The sequence below is a fragment of the Protopterus annectens genome, chromosome 9.part0 (assembly GCF_019279795.1).
Source record: "Protopterus annectens isolate FY-2018-M chromosome 9.part0, PAN1.0, whole genome shotgun sequence".
NCBI classification, from domain to species: domain Eukaryota; kingdom Metazoa; phylum Chordata; order Ceratodontiformes; family Protopteridae; genus Protopterus; species Protopterus annectens.
In genome coordinates, this window is record NC_056743.1 from 1909246110 (window position 1) to 1909270170 (window position 24061).

At 39.1% G+C, this 24061-nt stretch overlaps 1 protein-coding gene across 1 annotated transcript in view; it reads left to right on the forward strand.

Moving 5' to 3' along the window:
* The window catches only part of VAV1 (vav guanine nucleotide exchange factor 1), a gene marked incomplete at its 3' end in the record, with an annotated part of 1650237 nt that overhangs the window by 854149 nt on the left and 772027 nt on the right, over positions 1–24061 (forward strand). The window contains 1 exon segment of the mRNA XM_044084720.1: positions 21806–21905. Within this exon segment, the coding sequence (XP_043940655.1) occupies positions 21806–21905 (100 nt within the window).

Genomic DNA, 24061 nt, shown 5'->3' on the forward strand with positions numbered 1-24061 from the left:
AGGAAGTGGCACTGGATTTTACCTATGGTGATTTGAAGAAAGAGCAACTCAAGTGCATTGTCCTGTTTGATCAGCCTTAAAGTAGGAAGGCATTATAACCTTGCACTGTTTGGTGTACTATCTGCAGCTTTAAACCATATCTCAGTGACTGCACAGATGTCAGCATTCTCTAGGGTGAAGATAGCATCTAGGGAGTAGAGTTTTTTGTTTAGACTCCTAGCATTGAGCAGTAATATCTCTAGATTTTCTTGGTTTTGATTTGCTATGTCGGAAGGACTTTCACCTTGACATTGCCTAGAAAGACACTATGGGGGGGGGGGGGCTATGTTTTAGTTAATATTAGAAAGCCTAGAGGGGGGAGGTGCAGACCATCCCCGGCAGAACAGTGTGGTCTGTTGACCATCTCCTTCCATGCTGACAAATATTGCACCCCCTTAGAATGACACCAGAAACTAAGCTAGTTATTAAAGTCAATCATCTTTTATTTGTATTGTGGCATCATCCTTGGCAAAGGTAAAATGCTGCTCAATGCTAGGCTCATACATGCCTGAGATACATTTTCCAAGAGCTCCATGATGTCTCTCTTCATTCAGTCTAGGGAAATAGGTCTCAGGTCATTTATTCCCACATAGACTATGACTGAGTCATATTGGTAATTGTCCAATGACGTGAGTGCATGCATAATGTGGCAAATCCTAGCCCCGATAAGCAATTCACTGTAACTTTGTCCTTAGCCTGATGAGAGGGACATCACTGTGTCTCACAGTGGAGTTTCTAATGACCAGAATATTGTATTGTGTGGTGGCTTGCCTTATGGACTTAGAGGTAGAGGTTCCATGAGATGTAGCTCTACTATAAGTGGTGACATGGGTGTTGTTTTGAAGAGTGCATTTGGGGCTGCTGAGGGCATTTGTTATGTGTACTTTGTCTAGGAGATCTTTCTGGTTTAGGGAGGTTACATGTAAGTCCCTCAGCATATGTGGGTTGATATGTCTGCTTTGAATTGTGCATGATGGGTGTAGCGTGTGTACTACTGACAACCTTATTGACATTAGGAGTACTTTTATGTGAGAGCTTTGCTTCCAGTGACATTGTGTAAATACATCTTTTGCATACCATATCAGGTTGTTTGACAATTAACTGGTTGTCAGTAAACATGAGACAATGTTTACATTGCCTCAGGAGTCCCCATATCCACCAAGCCAGTAACAGAGTTAGCTTGTCAAGAATGATGAAAAGAGAGGGGTCACATGAATGGCTACTGCCTGGCTACTACTAACACTGGTCTCGGCACAGTTTCACTCTGTTGGGATACAATATTCTTTTGTGTCTTCTCTCACCAGGAGCCAAATATTAGCACCAATCACAAGAAGATAAGCAGGCCACAACCTGTTTGGTGATCCACAGTCTTGTCTCAGATGATACAAGGATCTGCAGGATTGTAGCCTTTTTCTGGTAGATGCCTTGAATAACAACCAGACCAATCAGGAACATTAGCCACAGACACTCACTCTCCAACCACAAATAGTCAAGAATCAATGCACTCTGCTCCTACTCTCACCAGGAACAGAATATAAGCACAGATTCCGAGCTGTCACCTGTAAAGCAGTTATTAAGCTTTCTGGTGATCAGCAGTCTCCAGGAAATAATGTAACTGCACCCCTTCTCTCACCAGGAGAAAACAGAAGCACTAATCCCAAGATAACTACAGACAGGCAGAATGTGGGCTCTCCAATAACTGGTGGTCTTGCAATAGATGTTTAAAGGTAAGATGAAAAATGGTTTATCCTAAATGCTGCAGTGTGAACTAAGCAGATAAATATGAAACCGGGTAACTTAACTTTTAGCTGGCTAAGTGGAGAGCCACTGTTTTTAAAAGAGCAAGGTAGACTGAAACGGGGTGGGTACTTTTGTAGTCTGGTACTATGGAATACATTGGGATGGCCAATAAATGTAAATAGTTGAAGGGGAGTGATTTCACGAAATCATAATTTTCTGCTTACAGTCAGTGAAAGGAGAGAGGAAGGAGATATATGGTCAAATTAACATACGGGGCAGGCAACTAGAAAGACAGTGGTATTTAAGGGCACAATAGTAACACGGTGGGGTGGTGGGAAAAATTCTGTCTGACTCACAAGAGAAAGAGCTGTGGTCTCTTTTGAAGTTTTAATATGCAATTAAAAGCAGAATAGAAGTAAAACACAGTGTAAAGAAAGCAAATCACAGTATAGAAAATAGAAAAAGGCAATAAAATAATACAAAATACAAGAAATCAAAATCAAACTAACATTTCCCTCACAGCAAGCTGTGGCAGAGTCTGGGCGAGGTTGTTCCAGGAGTTCTCTATACTTGCAACTATATTTATGCATTTTCCATATTTCTTGCCTTCTCATCTGATCCTTCACCTTATATTCTTTCTTTTGTTTTTGGCACATTCAGTTGCTGCCTGATTTTTATCTACTTCTGGTTTGATTTCCATTCCTGCTTGATGCTGATATGATCCTGCTAGACTAAGCAGGGAAGTCATCTTAGACTTATTCTCCTCATTTTGCTTTTTGTCTGAGATATATCCCTACTACCCTCCCAGTCTGAGATATATCCCTACTACCCTCCCAGTCTGAGATATATACCTACTACCCTCCCAGTCTGAGATATATCCCTACTACCCTCCCAGTCTGTCTCTTAGAGTCAACACTAGCTGACTCATTCACTTACAGCCCTCAGACAAGGTAATTTCTTAGGGCATCCAACTGGTCAAATTAAAAAGGGTCTCACTACATTAAAAAATTAGTAAAAGAAGAAGAGCTAGCATTATATACATGACTTCAGAGCAAACTATAGTTTATTTTTTAATTGCACATACCTTGCATGGCTCATCCCGCTCTGTTTGCCCTATGGGCTAATTCTGCTCCCCTACCCTGCCCCCAATTCCCACACACCCCACTCCTCCTACATTTATACCTATGTAACCCCTCCCACACTCCATTCACAACACTTCACACACCCAACAACCACCCTATAACCTAAATTAGCTAATCAAAATCTACAATTAATCTCTAATGCATAACAAACAGCCTTCAGTACATACCCAGTCACTAAGCATAAATCACCAATACCCTATCCTCACATTAATCCCACACTAAACAAAACCACATACATACTTACCCTACATCCACAGATAGTACAATATGTTACTTTATCAAATTCCTACCCTCCTCCTCCTATTAACAGCTGCAGAGCTCACATCCTATCATGCACATTTTAATACTACATGGCAACAGCAACTCCTCACAACTCCCTACCTACCAAAATAAATAGATACCTCCATTATCATTGCTGATAACATCATTAATATTGAGACCACCTCCCTTTACACATTCCACCTTGTCCCCCTCAAAACACAATCACCTACATCACTGACATATGATAAAGCATTACAAAGATACATAAAGGTAATAGTTAACATTGCATCGGAACTAATTCTTAGTGGAGATATACATCCCAAACCTGCCCCCCAGCAAAATCTATCAACCTACCATCAACCCCGCTAAACCTCACCAGAAACCCCCCACCTCCTAATATTAAATATAATCCTTAGAAGTAGACTCAACACCAGTGACTCCACATCACCCTCTCACACTACTCACCTGATATAGTTGTCTTAACAGAAACATGGCTTAAATCAGAGATCAACAACAATGCGATAACACCCTCTGGGTATAACAGCAATGAGATGACACCGACTGGGTATGCGATAACACCCCCTGGGTATAACAGCAATGAGATAACACCCCCTGGGTATGCGATAACACCCCCTGGGTATAACAGCAATGAGATAACACCCCCTGGGTATAATAGCAATGAGATAACACCCCCTGGGTATAACAACAATGAGATAACACCCCCTAGCTATAACAACAATGAGATAACACCCCCAGGCTATAACAAAAATGAGTTAACACCCCCTGGGTATAACAACAATGAGATAACACCCCCTGGGTATAATAGCAATGAGATAACAACCCCTGGGTATAACAACAATGAGATAACACCCCCTGGGTATAACAACAATGAGATAACACCCCCTGGGTATAATAGCAATGAGATAACAACCCCTGGGTATAACAACAATGAGATAACACCCCCTGGGTATAACAGCAATCAGATGACACCCCCTGGGTATGCGATAATACCCCCTGTGTATAACAGCAATGAGATAATACCCCCTGGGTATAACAGCAATGAGATAACACCCCCTGGGTATAACAACAATGAGATAACACCCCCTGGCTATAACAAAAATGAGTTAACTCCCCCTGGGTATAACAACAATGAGATAACACCCCCTGGGTATAACAACAATGAGATAACACACCCTGACTATAACATACATAGAGAAGACCGGATAGGAAAAAGAGGCAGAGGTGTTCCCATACTATACAAAAATAATCTAACCCTCAAGGCTATAGACATAAGCACCCCAGATGTCACTAATGCAGAAATACTATGAACTTAACTTTTACTTAATTCCAAAAAGCAAATACCCATAGTAGATGTTTACATCCCACCAGGGAATAATATCCCTGCCCTAGAGCACATCCTACAATGGGCAAATAAACTCCTCCCCCAAGAAATAATTATACCTGGAGACTTTAATATCAGTTGGTATTCCTGTAACTCAGACACACCCACAAACCACATTTCTCTGTATGGCTCCTCCCAACTAATCCAACATACTACCAGGATAGACAAAACACCAAAAAAAAGAATCAGTCCTAGATTGGATACTCACCAATCAGCCCAACCTCTCTCAACCCACAGGCTGTCTCCCTGATAACCTTAGTTACCACCTCCCCACCTTTCTACTCCGGCAGCAAATAAACTCCTCCAAAACCCCATCATATCAGCAAATCAAAAACAAAAAAAAAAATGTTCAATCCCAAGAGTTCATATACACATTCAAAAGCTGCAGATGAGCACCTCTCAAATACCACCCATTAGATGAGGCAGAGGCAATGGAGTTATTTAACTCAACCTTCCTTATCATCCAAAATAAGCCTGCCCCACCTAGAACATTTAGGACAAAACCCAACTACATCCCATGGCTAACCAAAGAAACAAGAGCTCTACTAAAAGCATAAGACAAAGCCTGGGACAAATGGCACCATAACAAAGCACTAACAAATTATCAGAAATACCTAGAATTAAGAAATACTGCCAAAAACATATAAGGCAAGACAAAAAAGAATATTATGCAAACATATAAGTAGTACACCAAGGAAACCCACAAATGTTCTGGTCAGCAATCAAGAAAATCATTCAGCCTAGTCAAATTACTACCCCCTTCCCCAAACACTAACAATACCATAGATGACATACCCACACTTTTAGCAAATTTTTCACCAATTCTATGCTCATGCTAACAAACACTAGCCACTCCCCCTTACTCCTCCCTCTCCAACACAAAATTACATTAACTTCTCCCTACAACCTATTCCTACTGCCACCATAAAAATACCTCAAAAAACTCAAATCAACAACCCTAACTGCAGACAACCTACCTGCAGACTATCCCAAAATCACTGCAGAACCCATTGCATACCCTGTCTCCATCCTTATAAACCAGACCATCACTGAACAACAGGTCCCAACTGTCTGGAAAGTAGCCCACATCATTCTACTACATAAACCCAGCAGCTCTGTAGAGCTTTCCAACTACTGTCCAATTGCTATCCTCTCTCCACTATCAAAAATTCTGGAAAAATGCATCCATACCCAATTCCTCCACTATCTCCTCAGTAACAATCTAGTATCCAAAACTCAGCATGGATTTTGCCCACACGATAGTATAGCCACTGCCCTTCTAAGTGTCACTAACTCTGTCAACCTTCTCAGAAATTAAGATAACCTGGTCTCATCTATCTTTCTGGACCTCTCAAAAGCATTTGACATGGTCTCACACTCCAGACTGTTAAAGACACTATCAGAATTTAAAGCCAGCCACTCCACACTCACCTGGTTCCAGAGCTATCTCACGGGGAGGCAGCAAGCAGTCAAATGGGATACCTCCCTCTCCCGACTGCTGTCAGTCACCTTAGGTGTCCCACAAGGATCCATTCTTGGCCCTCTTCTCTTCACATTATTCACTAATAGCCTATATACTGCCACTAACAAAGCCATGTTAATACAATATGCTAATGACTCTCCCTTAATTTGTGCAGCCCCAACACTGCACTATCTTCAGGAAATAACACAGCAAGTCTTCCCTAAAGTAGGAACCTCGCTAACCAATGGCCAGTTAATACTCAATCCCCAACAAAACAAAACTCATCCTGTTTCACCATACAAGATACCCTGACCCCTCTTTGCTATTGAAAACCACCTCAGCAAACAATACCATCATTACCCCAGCCCCCCACACCAAACTCCTTGGAGTAGTAATAGACCAAAACATGAACTTTGATCTCCGCATAAATCAAACAATCAAAAAAGTCCACAAAAAATTGGGTAGCTTGTACAGGAACAAACATTTCCTCACAGACAAATCCAAAATCTCCATTGTCAGAACCCACCTTCTCTCCACACTCCTATATTTGTCTCCCATCCTTACCAACCTCAAGCAAACTTATATAAACATACTAGATAGCTGCTATAATAAAATAGCAAAGTTTGCTACAGATGCCAGCTACAGCTCCCATCACTGTCACACTCTCAAATAATTCTCATGGCTACAATTCCCCAACCTACTCATTTTTAACCATCTCTCCATGGCCCACCAGATACTCAGCCAACCTGAACCCCCCCCCCCCACTCTCAAAGGCCTACTTACTCGCTATTCCAGTAACGGACCCTGCGCTCCAGTAACAAAAACCTAGCAAACATCATTAAAGTAGCAATAATGCTGGCAACTCACTATACTCAAACAGTATCACAAAATGTGGACCTCGCTACCCACCAGTGTTAGATCCACGTCCAGCACCATCAAGTTTAAGAAACTACTAAAGGATCACCGAACATCTACCTGGTTATGCTCATGTACTAACCCTGGATAACAAAGATCACCTAACATCTACCTGGTTATGCTCATGTACTAACCCTGGATAACTTCCCCTCACGCAGATACAAACTCTAACTATAACATCTACCTGGTTATGCTCATGTACTAACCCTGGATAACTTCCCCTCACGCAGATACAAACTCTAACTATAACATCTACCTGGTTATGCTCATGTACTAACCCTGGATAACTTTCCCCTCACTCAGATACAAACTCTAACTATAACATCTACCTGGTTATGCTCATGTACTAACACTGGATAACTTCCCCTCACGCAGATACAAACTCTAACTATAACATCTACCTGGTTATGCTCATGTACTAACACTGGATAACTTCCCCCTCACTCAGATACAAACTCTAACTATAACATCTACCTGGTTATGCTCATGTACTAACCCTGGATAACTTCCCCCTCACGCAGATACAAACTCTAACTATAACATCTACCTGGTTATGCTCATGTACTAACCCTGGATAACTTCCCCTCACTCAGATACAAACTCTAACTATAACATCTACCTGGTTATGCTCATGTACTAACCCTGGATAACTTCCCCTCACTCAGATACAAACTCTAACTATAACATCTACCTGGTTATGCTCATGTACTAACACTGGATAACTTCCCCTCACTCAGATACAAACTCTAACTATAACATCTACCTGGTTATGCTCATGTACTAACACTGGATAACTTCCCCTCACGCAGATACAAACTCTAACTATAACATCTACCTGGTTATGCTCATGTACTAACCCTGGATAACTTCCACTCACTCAGATACAAACTCTAACTATAACATCTACCTGGTTATGCTCATGTACTAACCCTGGATAACTTCCCCCTCACGCAGATACAAACTCTAACTATAACATCTACCTGGTTATGCTCATGTACTAACCCTGGATAACTTCCCCTCACTCAGATACAAACTCTAACTATAACATCTACCTGGTTATGCTCATGTACTAACCCTGGATAACTTCCCCTCACTCAGATACAAACTCTAACTATAACATCTACCTGGTTATGCTCATGTACTAACACTGGATAACTTCCCCTCACTCAGATACAAACTCTAACTATAACATCTACCTGGTTATGCTCATGTACTAACACTGGATAACTTCCCCTCACGCAGATACAAACTCTAACTATAACATCTACCTGGTTATGCTCATGTACTAACCCTGGATAACTTCCCCTCACTCAGATACAAACTCTAACTATAACATCTACCTGGTTATGCTCATGTACTAACCCTGGATAACTTCCCTCACTCAGATACAAACTCTAACTATAACATCTACCTGGTTATGCTCATGTACTAACCCTGGATAACTTCCCCTCACTCAGATACAAACTCTAACTATAACATCTACCTGGTTATGCTCATGTACTAACCCTGGATAACTTCCCCTCACTCAGATACAAACTCTAACTATAACATCTACCTGGTTATGCTCATGTACTAACCCTGGATAACTTCCCCCTCACTCAGATACAAACTCTAACTATAACATCTACCTGGTTATGCTCATGTACTAACCCTGGATAACTTCCCCTCACGCAGATAGAACCTCTAACTATAACATCTACCTGGTTATGCTCATGTACTAACCCTGGATAACTTCCCCTCACGCAGATAGAACCTCTAACTATAACATCTACCTGGTTATGCTCATGTACTAACCCTGGATAACTTCCCCCTCACGCAGATAGAACCTCTAACTATAACATCTACCTGGTTATGCTCATGTACTAACCCTGGATAACTTCCCCCTCACGCAGATAGAACCTCTAACTATAACATCTACCTGGTTATGCTCATGTACTAACCCTGGATAACTTCCCCTCACGCAGATACAAACTCTAACTATAACATCTACCTGGTTATGCTCATGTACTAACCCTGGATAACTTCCCCTCACGCAGATACAAACTCTAACTATAACATCTACCTGGTTATGCTCATGTACTAACCCTGGATAACTTCCCCTCACGCAGATACAAACTCTAACTATAACATCTACCTGGTTATGCTCATGTACTAACCCTGGATAACTTCCCCTCACGCAGATACAAACTCTAACTATAACATCTACCTGGTTATGCTCATGTACTAACCCTGGATAACTTCCCCCTCACGCAGATAGAACCTCTAACTATAACATCTACCTGGTTATGCTCATGTACTAACCCTGGATAACTTCCCCTCACGCAGATACAAACTCTAACTATAACATCTACCTGGTTATGCTCATGTACTAACCCTGGATAACTTCCCCTCACGCAGATACAAACTCTAACTATAACATCTACCTGGTTATGCTCATGTACTAACCCTGGATAACTTCCCCTCACTCAGATACAAACTCTAACTATAACATCTACCTGGTTATGCTCATGTACTAACCCTGGATAACTTCCCCTCACGCAGATACAAACTCTAACTATAACATCTACCTGGTTATGCTCATGTACTAACACTGGATAACTTTCCCCTCACTCAGATACAAACTCTAACTATAACATCTACCTGGTTATGCTCATGTACTAACCCTGGATAACTTCCCCCTCACTCAGATACAAACTCTAACTATAACATCTACCTGGTTATGCTCATGTACTAACACTGGATAACTTCCCCTCACGCAGATACAAACTCTAACTATAACATCTACCTGGTTATGCTCATGTACTAACACTGGATAACTTCCCCTCACTCAGATACAAACTCTAACTATAACATCTACCTGGTTATGCTCATGTACTAACACTGGATAACTTCCCCTCACGCAGATACAAACTCTAACTATAACATCTACCTGGTTATGCTCATGTACTAACACTGGATAACTTCCCCTCACGCAGATACAAACTCTAACTATAACATCTACCTGGTTATGCTCATGTACTAACACTGGATAACTTCCCTCACGCAGATACAAACTCTAACTATAACATCTACCTGGTTATGCTCATGTACTAACACTGGATAACTTCCCTCACGCAGATACAAACTCTAACTATAACATCTACCTGGTTATGCTCATGTACTAACACTGGATAACTTCCCCTCACGCAGATACAAACTCTAACTATAACATCTACCTGGTTATGCTCATGTACTAACACTGGATAACTTCCCCTCACGCAGATACAAACTCTAACTATAACATCTACCTGGTTATGCTCATGTACTAACCCTGGATAACTTTCCCCTCACTCAGATACAAACTCTAACTATAACATCTACCTGGTTATGCTCATGTACTAACACTGGATAACTTCCCCTCACGCAGATACAAACTCTAACTATAACATCTACCTGGTTATGCTCATGTACTAACACTGGATAACTTCCCCTCACGCAGATACAAACTCTAACTATAACATCTACCTGGTTATGCTCATGTACTAACACTGGATAACTTCCCCCTCACTCAGATACAAACTCTAACTACACTTCTGTTCACTCTATAACTCCTGTAACCTCCTTCTGCCTTACCTATGTCCCCTCATCTTCCTCACAGTTGTAAACTGTATTCTGTCAGATGACATGCTAAATGTACTACAGAGGCTTAAGAAAATCTAAGACATGCTGTACTGTATTTGTACACAAAGACACTAAAGATAATCACAAGGCCTTCTTTAGTTATGTTAGAAACCTGGGTGGAAACTCCCAGATATGCTCAGAGTTAGTTCAAAATGACAAAAAATACACTGAACCCACAGATATTGCCAACATTCTGGCAGACAGGTTCAGTGCAAATCCCCCCCCCCCCAAAAGGAGAAATATCTATCCCAGCTGAATGTAGCCTCCCTGACATCACAGATTTCCAGGTGAGAGCCGCCCTCTCCAAAGCTAAAAACACAGCATCAATGGGACCAGACAGTGTCCCAGGTTGCGTGCTACATGGACTCCAAGAGGAACTAAACTCGCACATAAAGCTGCTGTTTAATCTTAGCCTTACTACAGGATACGTACCCAAAGAATGGCGTACAGCAACAGTGGTTCCACTCCACAAAGGAGGTGCTTCTATGGACCCTGGAAATTACCGCCCCATAAGCTTGACGAGCCTGGTCTGCAAAGCTATGGAGAGGATCATTATGGAACTCATAAACAAAGACATTGGTGACCTACAGACACTTGATCCTACCCAATTCGGCTTTGTTAAGGGCAGATCCTGCCTTTTGAACCTAGTCGACTTTTTCGAAACAGTCACTAAGGCCATTGACGAGGGAAAGGCAGTTCACACAGTCTACCTTGACCTTGCAAAAGCCTTCGACACAATACCCCAGTCAGGCATCATAGACAAGCTCACCAGCTTAAATGTAAACCCATATGTCATAAGATGAGTTGCAAACTGGCTAAATGACAGAACCCACAAGGTCAGAATTGCTGGAGCCATGTCAGACTCTAAGCCAGTCAAAAGTGGTGCCCCACAGGGCTCGGTTCTTGGACCCCTCTTGTTCGGCATTTATTTCTCAGAAGTACAAGCAAACATAGGAGGATTGTGGCTGACAACATTCGCAGGTGACTGCAAGCTGGGCGCCATAATCGATACTCCAGCTGACACTAGCATCCTTCAGAAAGGCCTCACAGAAATGGATAACTGGTGCCAGAGCCATGGCTTAAACTGAACACAAAAAAATGTATAGTTATACCCTTTGGGAAAAACAAAGTACCCACAAATTACCACATAGGTGGTAATCCATTAATTACGGAAGAAGTAATCAGGGACCTAGGGAGCCAAGTTGACAGTGACTTCTCATTTGTCACCCACATTGCCAAGGTGGTTAGAAAGACCACCTTATCATGAAAGGATTCACATCTAGATCAAGAGAGGTCATTGTCCCCCTATACTCTTCCCTTATCAGACCCATGATTGAGTACAATGCCTCATTTGGTATGTACCTTACCCGGCACCTGCAGCAGTTAGAAAGACCCCAGAAATACCTCACCAAGAGGATCAAGGGTCTCAAACATATGTCATATGCTGCCAGATTGAAGAAACTCCAGCTCTATTCAGTCGCATACCGCCTACTCAGAGGTGATCTATGCCTGACGTACAAGGCCATGTCCAATCCGGAATTAATGGACATGCTCCACCTAAAAAAATCCAAATCCACCAGAGTCACGAGAGCGAGAGACTTGAACCTCAACACAGAAATAAATAGGACATGCTGGAGGGACAGATTCATAACCCAGAGGCTCCCTACACTCTGGAACAGAATCCCAGTCCATGTTAGGCAGAGCCCCTCACTGACTATCTTCAAGAGAAATCTTGACGAGTGGATGGGAGATCGTAGGTTTACCCCAGGGGTCATCTCTGTGTCACTTCTAGACAGAGGCACAGTAAATTAAACCCTAAATGGGCACAGTATTATCATTCCAGGGGGTGGCGGAAGCCACACACACTCTGGCTAGGCTTATAAATGCCCTAGGGCAGATAGCCTAGTATGAACCTATGAACCTATGAACCTATGAATTATGTGTTAATCTCATCTCTCATGTATATATTTTTGTTGATTAATCTCCTCTGTATATAAATTGCTTTACTGATCTCTGCTAGACTGTAATAGATACATATACGCTGTAGAGTAAACTTTTTCTTTGTTGTACTGGACATGTATTAGTAAAATGTACTTTGCTGGAGATTTTCTCCTTGGGCCTCCACTGAAAATGGACACTGTTGTCCAGTCGGACCATCCCAGTAAACAAATGTTAAATAAATAAATAAATGTTTCAAAACGTTCACTACATTTGGGTCTTGTGAGGTCAACAGATATGTATGCAGTCCCAATATTGTAGATCTATACATTTAATCAGTTTCAAGGAGGCCCATCCCTCCTACAGAACACGGAATATATAATCTTGGATTTTTATAAATCATTTGATGAGCATGAAGCATCCTTGTTTTCCTGTCTAATCTATCCAACACCTTTTGGGGACAGTTAATCACTCCAAAACTGTAAGTTAGGACAGGAAGAGCAAATTGATTTATAACTTGAACTTTATTCCTAATGTCAATACTGTTTTCACGACTAATTGAAGTCCTTAGGAGTTCCTTCCTAGTGGATTAGCCACTGGAGAAGCAGACCTTCCTGCTCCTGGAATGAAGGATGAGCTGTATAAGGTCCTTATTATTGCTTTGACAGGGGGTCTCCATGTGACCTGCTGTAATTTTGACTATGTTTAGGCAATGGCTAGAGCAACAGGCCCAAAAATGTGAGTGGAGGGATGGCATGATTTAGGATCTCATCTTTTAAGGATCATTTCAGATTAGTCAACATGAATGCCTTTGGGCAAGTTTGAAAGATGTGGTTGAAGATCAATAAAAGAGGCAGCAGGAACTATCAAGTGGGTGATTTTGGTGATGTGTACAAGCCCTTTATTCTCATCTCGTTCTTCCAGGTCACCACAGATTTTTAGGAAGAAGAAGTTTCTGTCATAGAGTGAGGTGAACATTGAAGTATTGTGTCTCCTGTTCTGGCAGCCAGGCCTCCAAGGCAGCCTAGCTATCACATTCATAACTCATTTCTAGGACTGGCTATATGGGGTACATTTTTTGAATTAACTCTGGCATGAAGACCCATTACTAAAGATCACCAAGATCATTGTAGTCTATGTTTTACACCTTTTGGGTGCTCCACCTAAAAAGGACTAATCTATTTTCTCAAGGATCTCTTGAAACACACACAGCCTGTGTTCCTCAAAGGTGACATAAAGGTTGCCCATTTTTGCAGAGAGATTTAGAGTTCCACTCCTACTTCTTCCTGATTATAAAGTTGATGGTAGATCTCTGTTCTCTCTTGGACTTAGTTATTTTAGTGAGTCCACATGTTAACATCAAATTATGAATGATGACTGTTCAAGGAATAATGCTGCACTATTGTAAAGCACATGTATAGTGTTAATTTGTTCTGCCTGCTGCCATCTTCATTATAAATGCTGTCGTTTGGAATCTCTTCTGCACCCAGAGTGTTTATGAAGGTAATAGCCACTATGGTGAAGCCTTATGTTGATAACTTGCTGTTAGTAGATGTCATATAATGGAACTCCGTACTAATGTTCCTGACATAGGAGGTCTAGTTGTAGACTCTCACACCAAGCTAAAGTAGATGCTTAACTCTCTGTTTTATGGATACAGTGAAAATTAATGGATCTATATCAGAACACCGAAGAGGCATTTTATCGAACACCTCTTTGGCGACACATAAACACTGAACTCTGAAAACCGCTAATGCTGACATCAGTGATTTCTTTCCCTAGGAAAGAAATCACTTGGCCATCCCTATGTGTTTCCCATTTTCCCCACTGTAGTGAGATCTCGGAGTTGGTATATTTAGTTGGGGGGTGGGGGGGCACAGCCCCCCATGTTGGGGGTGTGGGGCGAAGCCCCCATGTAGTTATGTTTGAAAGGGTGTGTGTGTGTTTATGCTAGCGATTTCTTTCCCAGGGAAAGAAATCACTGTTTTGAGTGTTCGCAGTTTAGTGTCTTCGGTGTTTATGTGTCGCTGAAGAGGCGTTCTGTGAAATGCCTCTTCAGTGTTTTAATATAGACCCAAAATTAATACCAACGTACACAGAACGAGCTTAAATGCCTTTCAGGTTATTAGAATCATTCAAATACAGATGCCCACTAATAAACCCTTGTAAAAAGCTTATAAAACATTACCTGAGATAAGGGCATTTGTAAGATTTTTGGTTTATTATAGCAGAATCTCTATAGAAATGTAGACGTACAATCTTTGTAAAAAGAAATAGATGACTATTTGGAGTCACTTTAAGTTTCCTGAAATATCTCCAACATTAAACAAAAATAGAGAAGCCCTTTACTGTACAAGAGATTAATGGTGCAATTAAATTGTTAAGGAAGAACAAAGCTCCAAGATCAGATACAGCAGATTTCTAAAAGGACTTTTCAGACAAGCTAAATTCTATTTACTTAGATTACAGGAATTTAGAATAAGGTATCACAAATCTTTATCTAAATCATTCCAAGCTTTCCCAGTTGTTAAATCAAGTGCATAAGTGTACAGTTCTAATTGTCAACCCATTGGTTTTGAAATTGTATGCTACAGTCCTTACTAAATAGTTAACATCAATTATACCACAGGTAATTTATCCCTTCTGATCAGGGTTTACCAGAACTAGGCATATATCTGATTAAATTATCACAATGGGCATTCTTTTGAAGCCCAGAAAGCACTGTAAAGCCCCTATCTTCACTGTAATCACAGCTGCAATTGATAGGCTTAGTTATTCCTTTTTCCTGAATATTACTCTGTCTAAGGTTATTTTCAGTCTTCATATGTAATTTTTAAAAATCGTGTTATAATCTTTTAAGTTTACTGCATATCAGTTGTTCATAGTCTCAACCAATAAATGTCAGAACTGGTAGATTGCAGGGGAGTCCCCCTTTTTTGTATTTTTTAATATGTAGAGCCCTTGTTTTGATATTTGTCATCTAAAGTGTACAGCTCTTACTGCAAGATTTCTAGTTTTCTATACAACATGCAACTTTTGCTAATAATATTAGCATGTATTTTGGCTCCAGAAGAAGTAATCAATCTAGAATTCAAGAGGCTGTTGAAATCTTTTAAAACTATATAATTAAAACATAATTTGATTAAATGTACTATGTTCCTACTTCATAATGGTGCAGTGGTAGCATTGTTGTCTCACAGCAAGAGGTTATCCGGTTTGATTCTCGGCTGGGGTGCCTTCTGTGTGGAGTCTGCATGTCCTCCCTGCATTAATGTGGGTTTTCTCTGGGTGCTCCAGTTTCCTACCACATTACAAAAATGTGCATCTGGAGCCTTTCTCCCCGGGCCTCTGCTGAAAAGTCAAACTTTCCCAGTAAACAAATGCTAAATAAATAATAAAATAAATAATTATATTGTATTTAATCCTTTAGAACATTCATTTTTAAAGTTGCTATCATGGTCAAATATTTTGGGATAAAGTGTACCCAAAACCAAGTACACTATTATCTTTACAATACCTGAAAAGGTTGGAATGCTGGTAGGATAAATCAAGATACAATGCACTTAGTGCCTTGTTGAGTACAAGACCTCAGCTTTATGTGCAAAGAATGGCTTTAATGTCCTGGGCCTTGGGCAATATAATGGAAAGGATGTCATCACATAGATTAAAGGTGAGAAAACTATAAGCAGAATACCAAAAGTAAGACATACGACTCATACAGGGCTGATATCAGGTAAAACAGGAATCAACAATATTTTTAAAAGTTATTATCAGCACCTGTACAACGTTGGGCAGATGAAAGATGAGAGTAGGAGGATTAAAGTTCAGGGGGTTTTAGATTATGTTAAATTAGCTACCCTTTCAGAAGAGGAGACAACTTTGTTGGCTAGTTGGATTTTGCAGAATAAGGTGAAGGAGGTCATTAAACATGTCCCCATGGTAACCCCCCTGGCTATGACGGGTTAATGATGAGTTTGTATGATGCCTTGGATGATGGTCTGACTGAGTTTTTGATGCATCTCTATAGGGAATTTCAGGAAGGCTATGGAGTTAACAGCTCATCTGTGTCATCTGTGTTTATATATAGTGGTCCTCGAACCAGCTAAGGACCCAGCTTCTCTGGTAAGTATATAGTGTTCCTCAAACCAGCTAAGGACCCAGCTTCTCTGGTAAGTATATAGTGTTCCTCAAACCAGCTAAGGACCCAGCTTCTCTGGTAAGTATATAGTGTTCCTCAAACCAGCTAAGGACCCAGCTTCTCTGGTAAGTATATAGTGTTCCTCAAACCAGCTAAGGACCCAGCTTCTCTGGTAAGTATATAGTGGTCCTCAAACCAGCTAAGGACCCAGCTTCTCTGGTAAGGTACAGAATAATATCCTTGCTTAATGTAGACCTTAAAATCTTTGATATCATCCTGGCAAACTGATTGTGGAAGTTTCTCCCTAAACTTTATATTTAAGTGTCAAGCAGGCCTCATTCAAGGGTAACCTAGTGTGGACCCCCACTGTACCTTGAGTGTGTATTTTTAGAGCTTAGCTAGGATGCCACAATGAAAAGTGGCAGAAATGCTTGATTTTGAAAAAGCCTTTTATTTCCCAGTCTGGATTACTTATGGGAAGTACTCTGGGCAATGAAACTGCCGGATGTTTATACAAAGTTCGTGCAAAGTACATATAGGAATACCTTGTTATGGATACTAATGAAAGGGCACTACCTGTTTGTGTAGGGAGGGGTACCAGACAAGGTTGACCAATTGCCTCTTGTCATTTTCTTTTTGGTGAATGAGCCTCTAAATAAATGCATCAGTCACCCAGGGGGTGATATCAGCTAGATCTTGTGGGGCATAGAAAGAAGCGCAGTAGGAGGTAACTGCAGAAATGCCTGGAAACATCACTCGGCTGTAATGAGATCACTTCATTCTAACACAAGACTCCCAGCAAGACTTAGCATGCATCCTGAAATTACTTTCAGAATTTGAGAAGCTTTGCAGGCTTCATTGTAATGCAGGAAACCTGCTCTTAGTTTCCTTTGATGTGGCAACTCAGGTGTTCAGTCTTGGGAGGTCATCCTTCAGAATATGTTATATTTCATTAACACCTAAATATTTGGGGATAATTCTTCATCCTAACTTGCTTACCATGGTTAAATTTAATCTTAAAGAGATATGGAAGGAGGTATTTCTAGTGCCCTTACGGCTGTATATTTTCAGGCACATGCAGATGCTGAAAACAGTGGCTGGCCGACTAAAATGATATTGACTTTAAGCTCCATTTGGGACAATGAGATGAGAAGGATGCCCATTACATTGCATGCCTTATTGTACCAAAGAGGTGAGGGTATTCTGGGGCTCTTGCTCTTCACTAGTTACTACATGCCGTCCAGTAGAGTTTTTTTAATTGTGCGCCTGTAACTCCTAGTGGGTGTGGCTTCAGCCTAGAAAAAATGAAGTTATCACCTTACAGGTCTACCAAATACTAATTGATAAGGTCAGATATCAATACAATTGTGTTTGCCATCATGTATGCTTCAAGATAAAATATTCAGATACCTTGTATGTAGCATGGTCTTGGAAATATCAGTGCAAATATGAACAGGCAATATTTGACGCCTAGAAGCGCAGTAGGAGGTAACTGCAGAAATGCCTGGAAACATCACTCGGCTGTAATGAGTTCATGTTAAAATGCTACATCCTGCCATGCCGGCAGAGTTGTAAATCATTATAAAGTAAGCTGAATAACCAGGGGTGTTACACTGGTATTTAGCCAGGCTTCCTACTCATCTAAAATTTTGTGATGTGATTGTTGACACATGTAAGCTTTATAAAGAATATATACCATTTCTCCTTCCTATTAAGGTTTGGGGTTCTTCTGTTTCTTTGGGGTACTCTCCACATTGGAGATATAGGATGTAGCTGGATAAAAGCCCCTGAAATGGAATGAGATCCACTGGTCAAAAGATTTAAGCTGATATGGGAAGGTTGAAAAGTATTTGCTGACATCCAGATGCTGCAAGATGTCTGAGATGTGCCTAAAAATAGTCTGTGGCATTTTTTAAGCTTTTGCCACATTGTAATGGGGTCAATCTGCAAAACATAGGTTACTTACTACTTTCTCCCAATATGAAACAGTTTGCAATAAAGATAAAAGAATGCTGGTGAGTTTTTACATCACAGAGATGCCTTGATTTAAATATTGTTATTATTGCCACAGGTAGAGAAGACAGTGACTGAACTGCAGAAATAGCTTTAGGAGGTATTTCCTGGTCTCAGTATTAGAGCTAAATCTCTTTTGCAACAGTTTATGTCAATACCCTTGCCTGAAAAGCAGACATTGTTCTTGTTTAAAGGATTCTGGACTCCAAATTAGCGCATATTCAGCAAGGATACCTTTTGTCTCACTTTCCATTACAACTTCTGTTTGTATTATACTGACACCTTTAATTTACTAAAACCTGGTTGAAATTTCTCTAACCATTAAATCATTGTCATATAACTTTCTTTTATTCTTAACCAATTTTTTCAGATTATGTTTAATTTGGAATAATTATTTAAACTGTAGCTGTTTTTGTATTTTTTTAAAGACTGCAAAATTACTGTTCTTAAAATATTTTGTAATACTTTGGAACTTTACTCTTCAGCCCTCCACTGAAAATGGGCTCCTACCCAGTCAGAACTTTCCCAGTAATCAAACGTCAGTAAATACATATAAATAAATACCTTAAGGAGTACTTTTCTGGTTGCTTATACTGTGCTTATACATAAATTCAGGGACCTCCACCTTGTTTATGGCTTGTGGGAAGGATTGGTGACTTTGTGACATGACTGGTTACAGTGTTCTTTGCTCAGAGGCTGTTCTTTGCACTTTCACATACAAATTTGCAGCTTTGGTAGAGATTTACAGTTGTAGTTGCTGAATTTGGGAGTAGGATGTAGGCATATATAGCTTCCTAAACTGTCACCAGCTGTTACAATGGTTGTGGTTGAAAGCATGGTTAGCCAAGTTACCTTTGCATCTAGGGGACCTGTCAGTCACATTAGGTATACTGCAACATAGGATTTAGATCTTTGCAGAAAAGGTTAAATCCAAGATATGGTGGTCAACCCTTTGAAAATATTGAAGTGAGGATCTTTAGAGGCATTATATCTAGGGTTACTTTATCTTGCAGACATTAAAATCATTATTATTATAAAAATAATGCTAATAGTAATAATAATAGCTGATATAATTATAGTGTAGCCAAGTTGCTAATTGATTGATGTATATTTGTTTATTGTCAATTAGCAGTGCTTATGTGTAGAAATATTTCTTATTCAATGTTTATGACTCTTTGGCTATTTATTGGTTGTCATTATTTGTTGAGTATTTAGGTGATAAAGGTTGTTTTAATAAAAGCTTGAAGAAATAGAATCCAATTAAGCAACATTTGGAAAGATGGACACCAATGATGTTCTCACTGACTGTAAAAGCAACCTAATTTGAAATTATCATATTTCCATATTTATTAATTTTTGTAAATCCTGAATGCCAAAAAATCCCAATTCCTTGTATAAGAAAATGCAATGAAGAAATAAAATTTATATTTCTCCCTAAATTTGTTATATATTTCCTTTCACAGAGTAGTAGCTATACCAGTTAAAACTTTTATAAGTTATTGGAAACATTTTATGGAAGAGGAGTAGGTAGCAGCTTAAACTAGTATTTGGGGAAAGCATTTAGAAAACTTGATTACAACTATTTGGTGTTTCCTTGGTTGAATAAGAAAATATTAGCCAAGCACAAAAGTCACATGTTGTTGATAAATTTGCTTTTAATAATCCCATCAGGCTTTGGTAGTTTACTAAAATTATACTTTTGTTCTGACCTATAATAAATAACCCAAATATTTGCTTCTCAGTCAAACAGTTTGTGACAGTTATTTTCCACATCTGAAATACTTCATTGCATATGAGCTGTAAAATATTTTACATCTGGTATAGAGATTTATGATCGTTATAAATTATCTGGACTATATTTTTTTATTATCAGAATATGGATTAACATTAAGTCAAATATGTCAATTTTCTTTTAGAGAAGCAAAATGCCTGCAATGCCAAATCGTAAAACAAGCACTAGTCTCAACTTCAGTTCTTGGATGCCTGCTTTAATTATGAAAATCTAATTTTGCAATACATTTTTGCATTTAAACATTTCAGGCAAATCTTACTTATCACTTGAGAGTGATGCTTTATGGAATAATTAGCAGATATAATTATGGAATTATATTCCATTCCATTTGCTGCATGATTTTATATGCAATATATGATTTATCACAATTCATATCTTACCCCTTCCAAGAAAAAAATAATGTTTTTCCATGAACTTTCTCTTAAGCATATTTTTGTGGGCAGAAGATTAAGATATTGATTATATATTTTGGTTTCCCTGTATTTTCAAAGAATTTAGAAATTTATAAATGACAGATTAAAGGAATATCATATTTCCATGGATGACATCATTTGGCAATTAGAAATTCTATGGAAATTAAATTTTAATTCAACAGATAAGAAATAAATTTTATTATTTGTCTTTTGTTCTGTTGCCAAATTCTGTATTATCCCTCACTGGGCAAATCTTAAGACAATAGCAAATGAAAACATTTCTTATTATATTAAGTATAATAAGTATTTGCAAGTATATAAAGTTTCACATAAATTTAATAAAAATATTTTGAGTAGCAAATGTTTAGAAAACTGTTATTTCAAATGATCTATGTATAATAATGTTTGAATGTTTGAAATTGTGCATTCAAGGTTCATGGGGTCAGTTTACAGTGACATCATTAATTATTTATGGTTGCATGTTTCTTGCACACTCACAAACGATGTGTGAAAATGCTTAATATTTTGGATAGGGCATGCTACTCCCACTATATTTTTATGCCTGCTATAATTTTAACGGAATTATTTGTAATATATTTAATTGTCTGTATACAGACAGGTTTTACTTTTATTTATTTCATGTGTTTTTATTTTGAAAACCAATAAAATTGTCTTAAAACACTAATATACCAAATCCTCCTTACTCACTATACCTATTTGTCTAACCAAGAATGTTATATGATAGTGCAGTAAATCTGTCCATGTATTTATATAACAGTATTTGCTGTTCTTGTAATACTCTGATGGAAAAAAAGTCACAGCTTAGATAAGCTTAATGCACTCGTGATAATGGCATGCTAACATGTGTATCATATTATGCTCTGTTTCAGACTGCTGCTTTACGGCAGATACTGTAGTCAAGTAGAATCCGCTACCAAGTTCTTAGACATGCTGTCCAAGTCAAGGAATGATCTGCAAATGAGATTAGAGGTCAGTTATAATCAATCATCTGTTTTTATCCATGTTGAGAAGTGCAATTCTTATTATAACATCTGCAAATGAGATTAGAGGTCAGTTATAATCAGAGCAATCATCTGCTTTTATCCATGTTGAGAAGTGCAATTCTTATTATAACATCTGCAAATGAGATTAGAGGTCAGTTATAATCAGAGCAATCATCTGGTTTTATCTATGTTGATAAGTGCAATTCTTATCACAACAATGTTATTGTATTGATCTGAAGTTTTGAACAAGACAAACAAAATGTAATTTTTATTTTACATGAGCTACCATGAAGTGTTAAGGAATATGACTGAATTACTGTAAATTATGTAGTCTGCCTTTTATAAGGTGAAGTCTGGACGTGGAGTTTCAATTAAAGTACCAGAATTTCTACATCCTCACTGTGGAATACAATGCATTTAATTATATTTTATAACAGAGAGTAATACAAAGCACTACACTTTAAGCCTACCTCCCCCTGACAACCATTTGTCGCTTATAGTATATGCTGGTTCTAAATCTGCTTCTTTACTTCTACAATGTCATCTAGCAAGGCTCCCTTGACATGTAGTTAAAACTTCTTGCAGGATGACTGAGTGCCCCATACAAAGTCATATGAAGGATTGCAGAGACATGAAACACTGAGTTTAGCACATCAGGATAACTCTATTAATGGAATCATAAGATGAACTGGGATCCATTCCAATTAACTGTATCTCATTTTATCAAGCAATTCATCAGTGAAACTACACTCATTACATTACACAACACATATACATTATTTATTTTTTTATTTTTTATTTGTTTGCTGAAAACACCCACTACACCACTGATGTGAGTGCCAGCTTATTCCCACTTCTATATGCCATGTACAAACAAATTTTCTGTGATCCAGTCTTTTCTGACATGGTACAATACCGACTACTGGAACCTGTGATTTTTCTCCAGCGATGTTTTCAGACTTACTGAACTTTTAACACAAAAAGTGTAGGCTGCATGGCAGGTGGCTCTGTTTACTCATATCCTAACCCCGTCAGGAAAGCTTATTGTCATTTAAGAGCTGGATGATCTCGTCCAATAACGTCCAGTCTAGGACTGACCACCATCCTGTCCTTTAATATAGTGAAATGAAGTTTATATAATGATAATAAATTCACTACCTTCATCCCTCTGTTCCACACAGAGTTCTTCACAGAACTATAGCGGCATTTATTAATAAATCTAGTGACATCTTAAAGCTGCAATTAAATATAGTCGAGATTGCATCTTGCATAGAAGCAAAAAGAAACGAAAGTTCATTGCTGTTAAGTATTTGCTTCTGTCATTATGGTAATAACAAGTAGCAATGCATCTTACATGGAAAAAGTTATGACTGATTTACTGTCTGCATGGCATTTAGCGCAACGGAGTAAGCTAAGTGCTGTAAATGAGCTGCATCCTGTTCCTGGGGTACAGAGTTTGATTCCTTGCACCTTCATTTGCCTTGTGGGTGACTGAGCAAGTCATTTAACCAGACAGTGCTCCTATGTCACCCCTGAAAAGGTTCAGTTTGTCCAGTTGGCTTACCCAATTAACAAACAGGTAAAAGTAAACTAAAAAATGTATGACATGTAGACATGTAGAACACATTAAACCTGATTACGTGTGTTGCCAAAAATCTAGACGTTATTAAACAGTCAATAGGGAAAATGAAGAGTTTTATGATCCAATGCCTTCCAAATATCTTCTTAAACAATTTCCATATGGAGGGCAGTAACATTATAAAAGTATGCTTGTCAGTGTCTTAAAAATGTTAAGTCCTACAAAAACCAGCTACACAGTGCATTGGATTATTTGGTAGAAATGAATACATTGTAAGGATTCGCTGCCGATAATAAAATTGACATCATTATTTTCTGAACCACTTTTCTTGATGAGGTCATGATAGAGGCATGTTGAGCAGGTATAGCAGAATTTATTATCACCAGCTACATTATCCAACTCACCTTGTTGTATGAAACTCTCATTTCTAAAATATGGGGACCAAATGGCACAAATCAGTAACGCACTGTAGCCTGTTCCACAAGACATTTCCAGGTACACTGGCATATTCATCCAGAACCACTTTTTTCCATTTTTATACATGAGGTTGGGGTGTCACATCA